This window comes from Syzygium oleosum, unplaced genomic scaffold, assembly GCF_021117445.2.
Source record: "Syzygium oleosum isolate NSW1041296 unplaced genomic scaffold, Sole_v2.1 Sole_v2.41, whole genome shotgun sequence".
Taxonomy (NCBI): Eukaryota; Viridiplantae; Streptophyta; class Magnoliopsida; order Myrtales; family Myrtaceae; genus Syzygium; species Syzygium oleosum.
In genome coordinates, this window is record NW_026607525.1 from 1,069,472 (window position 1) to 1,078,437 (window position 8,966).

Here is an 8,966-nt window from a genome sequence, read left to right on the forward strand (position 1 = left end):
AAAGTTGGGTGTTTTTTAAGTGAGTTAGGTCCGACCATAGAAAATGTTCATTCTCACCTACCTTTTTGCACATCTTCTACAAAAGAAAATTATCACCGGCCTTACGAGTTCGTCCACATCCCTCCTCTTCTGCAAAAATAATTAAACCTTAAACTTGCGGTGATCAGCGTGGGGGGGCTCCGACCCAGTTGGCTCCAGAGGATAAGACCAAGCGTGGGATTTTCATAGTACAGTGTTGCCCCGTCAGGATTGGCCATGAAAGATCAATCATGAAGTTGGAATTGCATCACCATTTCCTCTCCACCAATCGTTCCTTCTATTTATATAAGTGGTCTCTCTTCTCATCATTTTAGTAGAATGCCAAAACAATTGTGTCCAAGAGCTCGCGTGCTGTGTGCTTACTTGCATAATTAGGCAACACTAAATTAAATATGAGTCGAATGCCATTTGGGAGGCAATCGAGTACATAGATATTTCTTTAGGGAGACACCGTCCATGTAAGAAGCAATTGTGCGTTGTTAACGCTAGATTTGTCACGTGTACGAGAATTCGACGCATGCCCGACTTTTGAGTGCACATGTCACCAAATTAACGATAATTATATTAGTGATCTCAATACTATCTACATAGGAAAGATGACACCAATGGTCCCTGAACTTTAGCCCAATATGCGATGTGGTCCTTGAACTTTTAATTTGTTCAATGTGATTCTTAAACTTTTGATACATGTTCAAAATAGTCTCCGGACTATATCAAAATTTTAATTGTTGTCCTTGAACTTAAATTAATGGAATGATAACATTGGATGGTTTATACAACTCAGGGACTAGTTTGAATATTTACCAAAAGTTTAAGGACCACATCGAACAAATTAAAAGTTCAGGGATGATATTGTACATTAGGTTAAAGTTCATGGACTACATTGAATAATATAAAAGTTTATGGACCATATTGCATATTGAGCTAAAATTTGTAGACTATTTACGTCGTTATCCCATTTATATATATAACAAAAATTCCTAAAACCAGAAAAGCCAAAAGTACGTTTGCATCAGCCGTCCAACTACTCTTTTCAATCCACGCAAGATGAGTCTCCATGCGTGGGATGCCATGTTGGATCACTTGTCTTGTCCCCGTGGCCACAAACTTTATATGCTTGATATAACCTTTGCATTGTCCTTTACTAGTGAAAGTGAACTTGGGAACCTAACGAAGAGCATTAAAATATGTTCCTGAAAGGCAGACCAACTTCTACTATATAACCATCCATCACGAAGTAGTAAAATGGGAAGACTTTCCCTCACCAAATTCATGGAAGAACACATGAATTATAATAGTTCTGATTCATTAGGGTTTTGCCTCCTCCCATCTGAGCTCATACAGAGCATCCTCCTGAACTTGGCTTTGCCAGAGATCGTCGGCCTGAAGCTGGTGAACAAGACGCTCGCCACCGTAATCTCCGACCGGAGCTTCGTGCGCGAATGTAACATGAGATCGAGCTCGGCTTCGTGGCTCTTCGTCTTCAAGAAGAGGTGGTCCAAGGACGCGACGCTCATGGGCTTCACAGACCAGTCGATGTCGAACCGCTGGTTTGAGATTTCAATCGCCAAGATCTTGGAGCCCGTGGTTTCACCGGGTGAGGTCCTTTATTTCTTGACGGCTTCCGGGAACACTTTCTTGTTTGCTTGCAATAAAAATAAGGAAGTGATTGTGGTCGATTTGATGGCCAAAAGGGTCAAGAAAGTCCCGCCAAGCCCGTTGGGTCCACGGGGCACCTCTTCCTGGAGGAGGTCCGGGATGAAGCTGGTTCCGGGCAGGCCTCCCGGATCGGGTCGCTTCCGCTTCTTGTTCGCGGAGCTGGTGGAGGAACGGCCTACTCTGTTTGAGTACGACTCAGAGACCGACGATTGGAAGACGGCCGAAGTGGAAGAGATCGAAGGCCACTCACAAAGTCGCGGCGAAGGACTCAAGGGATGCGTCTTCCTTCATTTGGTCGACGGATCCCAATCAAACACGATCATTTCGTGTGGATCCGAAAGCCTGAACCCATCAGTCCTGCGGCTCGGATTCAACAGAGGAGACAATCGAGGGAGGGAACCGAATGCTCGACTTGGTTGGGATCGCTCGGTTGATCTCATACGCGTGTACGGCGACGGCCACCTGATGATAATAAAATCGAAAGACGGCGATGCCGCGCGTAAGAGGACGAGATTCTTGGAGAGGATAGAGCTATGGGGCTTGAGCGAAGACGGTAGAAACTGGGAATTTGTATCGGAAATCCCAAGAAATTTGATAGGACAAATTGGGAAGCCCTATGGTGTTTTGATGGGTTGCTTGCAAGAAAGAGGAGGGATCATTAGGGCGTGCTTGGTGTGTAATTGGGAAGGTGCGTGGGACATGATATGGCTATCTTATGACAAAGCAAGGGGTCAATGGGCTTGTGTCCCAATGCCTGATTCCAAAATGAAGGGCTCAAACTTAGCTGGGATTTCCTTTTCAATGGGCCTAAATCTATAAAAATAAAAAAAAAGAATGCATAGTTGAACGTGGATTCAAACATCTCATGTAGTTTGAATAGTCTCATTAGTGCACGCATCCAATTTATGTGAATCCAGTTTATGCAAGTCCCAGACCTTTTTTTTTTTTTTTGGCCAATTGAATTCTAGACCTTTAGCATTTGTACCAATTCAGTCTATCCAGTCAAATTTGGCCGAAAATCGTTAATATGGATGCTGGCTGTCCTATGTGGCGCAGCTGACGCTGGCGTGAACCTTTTATTCGGTCCGCCTGACATCCTGTATTGTACATCTAACGTCTTATCTCTATGCGTGAACTATCACCAAATGCAACGACAATGATCTCTTTCATGCAAATTAGGAGGAAAAAAAAAGAATCCTAGGATTATCTTTAAAACGATACAAACATTTAGTTTTGTCATGTGAGATACAGATTTAAGTCACTGCACATAATCTTTTCAATCCTAATAGTACACGCGTGGTCCGTTAATTGATCCACACGAAGTGCCAAAGGAAAATCGATTTAAATCATTTTGACCGGATCAAATCGAAGAATTTCCTAAATTTTAACTCGATTCCGAGTAACCTTTTTCTTTCTAATTGAGAACTCACGTGTCCTTTTTCAATTTAGAGGGACCAATCTCTTAGCCATAATAAGTTATAATCCCACATATTTAGTATTGCAACATATGAAATTTTAGGGAATTTTTTTTTTAATTATATAAACGATAGATATTACGACCTGGGCAAATCGTTTAACTGCGCCCCTCTGGGCCTCTTGTGGATCTCGGCATCCCCGAACGTTAAACTCTTAGGAGGTAGAAGCAGCTCTCACGCCTCAAGAAAGATAGTGGCTAGAGGTTCTCCTTCGTAAGATTGGTCTTGAGTAGGACAGTAAAAGGCTTCGACTTGGGCAAGGAATTAAACCGTGTCCGTCTGGGCCTCTTGCGGGCTCCGGCATCCTCGGACGTTAAACCCATAGGGGTAGAGGTAGCTCCCACGCCTTGAAAAAGATTATGGCTAGTGTTACACCCCATAAGACTTCGACCTGGGCAAGTCGTTAAACGGTGCCCGTTCGTGCCTCTTGTGGATCCCAGCATCCTCGGAAGTTAATCCTCTAGAGGTTAGAGGCAGCTCCCACGCCTCGAGAAAGACCATAGCTGGAGGTTCTTCTCTGTAAGATTACCTGAGCATGCTCTTAAAAGGCTCCATCTCGATCCTCACTTGAATCTATGGATCATTGATATGTAAAACAACTAGAGGGTATTCCTTGCTCCTAGGGAAGACAGAGATATAAAGGGGATTAGGAATGTCGAGCGTGCGGGTACTGATACGTTAAATAAATATCGCAACATATGAAATTTTGGGGATTATTTTATCTTATATAAATGATAGATATTTATTATTTGGTGTTTAAACCGGTTCTCGAACAAAGGAACCGGTTTGTCACGGTTTGGGCCGGGCTCAATTTATTCCAAGACCGAGCCGGAACCCCACGCGGACCGGAGGCCTAGCGCGACTTCTTCGAGCACCCTCAACGCTCGAGGATTTGCAGACGATTTCAGGAGCTGAGATTCTCTCCGGCGAGGCGACGGGGAAGAGCAGAGGAGGAAGATGACGATCGACGACGAGAGCTCGGTGTACGTCGGCGGGCTCCCGTACAACGTCAGCGAAGACTCCCTTCGCGACCTCTTCGCCATGTACGGCTCCATCGTCGCCGTCAAGGTCCGTTTTGCCCCCTTAGGGTTTTCGCTCCATTTCCAAGGGTTTTCCCAGTTTCTCGTTACTTGGTCTGGAGGGTGTTGCAGAGTCGATTGAACTGAAAGCGATGGTTGTTTTTGAATCGAAGTGACGAAAGTTCGGAGTGGAATGTGTTGCACGGGGTCGATCTCTGTTCTTCTTTTATAGGGTTTTGTGATCCAGTGTGCAAAGTTTGGTTTTTTTGCAGATTATCAATGATCGTTCCACGAGGGGGAAATGCTACGGCTTTGTTACTTATACTAACCCGAGGTCGGCGATCGATGCCATCAACGACATGGACGGAAGGGTATGTGTGTCTTAGCAAAATCTTTCCGGAGGTTTTACTCGTCAATGTTGAGTGCAATTCGGCTGCTTTCGTTGCTTGCTCTCTTTTTAATGGGGTTTTTGACATTGTGGCGTTTTGGTTTAGAGCATCAACGGACGGGTGGTTAGAGTTAATGGGGTGAAGAGTAGAGGAGGTAGATGGGGTTTCGGCCGCGAGGGTATGCAGCGAAGCATCGAGAGGGGCATGGATCGAGAGCGAGGTAGGCATAGAGAGAGGGACTATGATCATGATAGGGACAGGCATTTCGATCGATATAGCGACAGGTCTAGGGAGCGGGACCGGTCTCGAGACCATGACCTTGACCGGGAAAGAGAATACGAGCATGCTCACAGTCATGATTATGAAAGGGATCATCTCGTGGATAGAGATCCAGACGACGGCAGGGATGTGGGCGACGATGAGCAAGAGCACAGCAGGGAGCACGTAAGGGTTCATGACATGGGCACAGATGGTGATATGCCGATGGACAGAAGGGACCTTAATGATGCCAGTCAGTTTTCAAGGAAACGGAGAGGGTAAAGAAACTCCATGTCAAGTTCAATCTTAGTTTTGCTTTTGCATTGTTTGCTTTCTAATTTTTTGTATAAGTTAAACAGATATTTGGAAAAAGACAAAGAAAATCAGGCAGAAACACAGTTATGGAAATGGGACTTTATGGAAATTTGAAATAATAAAAAATCTCTCTCTGAGAATGGACGCCATTGTCCTGAATCTAGAGAAGACAGTTTCACATTTTTTATGTAATTTTCCTCTAAAGGGAGAGATCCTTTAGATCAGTTGCTGCATGCTAGGCTGGCTACCCTCCAGTACCAGTCAACCTTCTGTCCTTTAAAATCACAGTTCTTTACAAAGTAAAGAGTTCTTCGATTTTCCAACCAAAAAAAGGAGTTCTTCGATTCATATGATGTGTTCATTGATTCGGTTAGTTGTTGGGTGGGAGATCCTTCCATTCACTTTAGTTGTTTGAGTTTTTAATTTGAATCATACAAGCCCGTTAACCGTCTTGCCATGTTTTGTTGTTCTGAATAGAGGATGTCTGCCGTTTGTAAACAATTGAGTGCAAGTAGTAGCTTAAGGTTAATCATGACTGAGTTGAACTATCTTCATGCTTCTTCTATGTCCTTCGCTGGTTGCAGTTCCAGTCCTAACAGCCTTCATAGTAGGGAACTTTCATCAGATTTGCTTTATGATAGTATTGATCAGGTATGTAAGCTTTGGAGTCTCAAATTTCATCTTTAATTTTCTGTGCTGAAGTAATAAGAACCATCTTTCCATTTGACAGGCTAAAGAGCAACTGGAGATTTCAATTCAGAAGCATGAAGAACTCAAAGACGAGGTTGTATTCCACTGCATAATTTGATTTATTGCCTGAAAGAAAAGAATATTCCTTAATTCTGTAGAGATGTGTTAGCTGCTAAAAAAATGTACATGGGCAAGGAAAAATTTAATAAGGAGTAATTGGACCTAGATTGTCTCATTTCAACTCAAGCAGCTGAACCAGGAAAAGCTGCCTTAAAACCTGGTCTTGGCAAATTCTTCTTAATCCCGTACTCATCTGAAGTTGCTTTTGGGCAGATCTCTCAGATGGAAGATAGGTTGGATGAAAAGCAACGATTTATCTTGGAACTGCAGAAGAAATCTAAGGTAACTTTTCAGTTGTCACAACACAATGGAATGCTAAATTGAGGATGTTGCATTTTTTTCTCCTTTTTAGTTCTTTTCGGTCCTGTGAGTTGTGGCTTACCTGGCTTGTAATATAATCAGTTGGATTTGATGTTGACTGCAGAAATTAGAGGATTCGTTGACCTCTGCAAAAAAACTAACTTCTCGACGCAAGATGCAGTTGACCAAGGTATTTTGGCCGATACTCTTTGTTGGTTTTATATTTTTCAGCCACTGCTTAGGGAAGTGCCTGAGTTGGTGAAATTTTTGCAGCTTCACAAATGCTATCTTCAAATCAGAGACTACAGTGACAAACTTAAAAGCTGTGAACAGGAACTGCAGGTTAGCTTTTTCTTTCTTTGTTGTGTTGGTAATGCAGAGTTGCAGAGAGTTCTTTTTCCTGCATACTAAGGTTGTTCTTTTGTAAATTTTAAGCAATGATAAAATAGGAAGGGATTGCTGCCAACTTCATTTTCCCTCCACGTTTATAAGGAATTTATTTTGATTCAATGCCTAGGGCTCTTTTATATTTCTAGCATGTGGAGAGGACAGTAAACCCAACGCTGAACATTGGCAAACTCCTTTTTGTAATTTTTTTATTTAGTTAAATTTATAGCTAGTACATTTAAATTATTTTGCTTTGAAATTCTTACAGCTTCTTTAATTTTGTAAAAGGATGTAGCATTGGATAAAGAATACAGTGACTGTTAATGATCACTTTTCTAAAGAGCTTTTATCATGATTGAAATTGTTTTATTTTTGCTATCTATTGTATTGTTAGATCAAAGAAGTCATCATGTATTCAGTATATTGAAAAAAAGTGCATATAGTGGCGTGAAAGTACCTATTTGGGGGTCTATGTAGTGATTCAATTATGTATTTCTGTTTTAGCCCACATTCAATACATCATATTAGCAAGGAAAATATTTCTAAAAAAACTACGTTGATATCAAAGAAATATGTTCTATGATTTTAATCGCCAAGTGGATTTTAATATGACTTTAAGTTACTTGTTCTGATTTGGTTCAGTCGAGGCTGCATTTGGACCTGAGTTTTTCCTACTGGCTTTGGTTTTCAGTTTTCCGCGGTTTATTGCCCATTCCATGTTTTGAGAAAACTATGGTGCTCTCAAGAATGGGGGGCTGGGCATGATTAACTTTTCTATTAGCTGCATGGTTGCATTTATACCTTTCCTTGAGTTGTAAGTGATTGGTAAATGAGACTGCATAGAGAGAACTTTTAGCATGCGAATGTATGCTTTTCTTGAGTTCGATTAAGCTACCTTTGAGAAATAGTTTTCATGGAATGTTGTCTTTGTTGAGACTGAATTGTTTTCTAGATTTGGAAAATCAGGTTAATTCACAAACTGTTTAGAACTCTAGAATCTTTTGTAAGAGACGGAACAAGAAAAGATGAGTGGATGAGTAGTGTTGTAATTGATTATTCTTTTTCCCTTTGCAGTCCCTTGTTGATTCGGCATTGGCAGAAACTGACTTTGGCAATGATACTAGCTTAAGGCGTGGAGTACTGGTTAATGGCAATGTGTGATGCATCACTGAACTGTAGCATCGAGAAGCATGATGGAATCTTGGATTAGTGTGGAGTTTTGTTTTCTGGTATGGTTGTAAATCTGCAGATACATGCTGAATTTATTATCAAATACAATTCATGGGGATTTAGATATTTGGTGTATGCTCTTGGATGTTAGAATCTCGTCCCATGTCCGTTGCCAGATGAGTCCTCGGTTTACCTTTGTTCTGTTTGTGGGGGAAAATTCTTCTTATGACAGCTGGTGGAAAGAAAAACATTACTTCTGGCTTCGGAGAGCAGAGAGTACCATTGCAGATTTATAATAACATACTTTGTGAACGAATGGTATCGACCCAATACATGTGGTGGGGCCATGGTACTAGCATACTGAAATTACCTTTTCCTTCCAGGTCTATTAGCATAAAAGATCTAATTCTTGAGTCTGAAATTTGTGATGCCTGGTCATTAGCATAATGACCGATAAGAGAACTTATACCCTGAAATACTCGGTGTCGCAATGACCTTGCTTGCTTCTAAATATGGTGGCGTTTATGTGCTTCTCCCAATTCCTGTGTCCATTGTGGAACCTTGCCTGATATTCTGTCCAACCGTCTATTCTGTTTCATCGTTTTTAATCTAAGACAGACCTCATTTTCCCGGCTTAAAATGGGGAAAGTATTCCTGTTTTACTCCGGCACAAGAAGAAACGCATGCGGTGTGTCCAAGCAATGTGCATTGCTTGTTTTCACAAATCACGATCATCCCAAATCCAATCTTTACCCCGAGGCTTGGAATAGTTCGGGTGTTCCACAAGCTATCTTTAATTGCCAACAGATCTCTCTCTCTCTCTCTGATAGGGTAAGTAACGGTTGCCTGCGCTGGCAGTGATCGGAAAGGCGGTTGACTGAAGGGTAACCCGACTCGTATTTGGAAATCAATACCTAGTTATATAGAACTTGAAGCCTGACCGCACTATACTAATCCTATGAGCCAGAGACTTTGATCCTGGTCATGGAGATAAAGCAATGTCGAGCAATAACATTGGTAAACTTCCAATTCAGGAAGGTGCTGCCAACATAAACACATTTTCACTTTCCAAGATTACAATTATTTTCGAAGATATCCCATGCAAATTCTGATAAGAGTATCCACTACAATTAAGATTCTCAGAT

General features: G+C 41.8%; 2 protein-coding genes across 2 annotated transcripts; both read left to right on the forward strand.

The window, feature by feature from the left end:
* The first annotated feature begins 1,311 nt into the window (after window positions 1–1,311).
* LOC115691524 (uncharacterized) lies at window positions 1,312–2,517 on the forward strand. Its single transcript, XM_030618170.2, has one exon. It carries the CDS (start codon window positions 1,312–1,314, stop codon window positions 2,515–2,517), a length of 1,206 nt encoding a protein of 401 aa, XP_030474030.2.
* A 1,509-nt stretch (window positions 2,518–4,026) lies between these two features.
* On the forward strand, window positions 4,027–8,137 carry LOC115691525 (zinc finger CCCH domain-containing protein 25). Its single transcript, XM_030618171.2, has 9 exons — window positions 4,027–4,241; window positions 4,465–4,563; window positions 4,687–5,117; window positions 5,739–5,805; window positions 5,885–5,938; window positions 6,178–6,246; window positions 6,389–6,454; window positions 6,538–6,606; window positions 7,726–8,137. The coding sequence occupies exons 1-9, from the start codon at window positions 4,131–4,133 to the stop codon at window positions 7,810–7,812; spliced, it is 1,053 nt and encodes a 350-aa protein (XP_030474031.1). The 5' UTR covers window positions 4,027–4,130; the 3' UTR covers window positions 7,813–8,137.
* The last annotated feature ends 829 nt before the right edge of the window (window positions 8,138–8,966 follow it).

Excerpts from the sequence above, each read along its gene's own strand:
- LOC115691525 (XM_030618171.2), top strand. The coding sequence starts at position 4,131 with ATGACGATCGACGACGAGAGCTCGGTGTACGTCGGCGGGCTCCCGTAC. Across the intron at positions 5,118-5,738 it reads TTTTCAAGGAAACGGAGAGG|TTCCAGTCCTAACAGCCTTC; the intron begins GTAAAGAAACTC and ends CGCTGGTTGCAG. Across the intron at positions 6,607-7,725 it reads GCTGTGAACAGGAACTGCAG|TCCCTTGTTGATTCGGCATT; the intron begins GTTAGCTTTTTC and ends TTCCCTTTGCAG.
- LOC115691524 (XM_030618170.2), top strand. The coding sequence starts at position 1,312 with ATGGAAGAACACATGAATTATAATAGTTCTGATTCATTAGGGTTTTGC.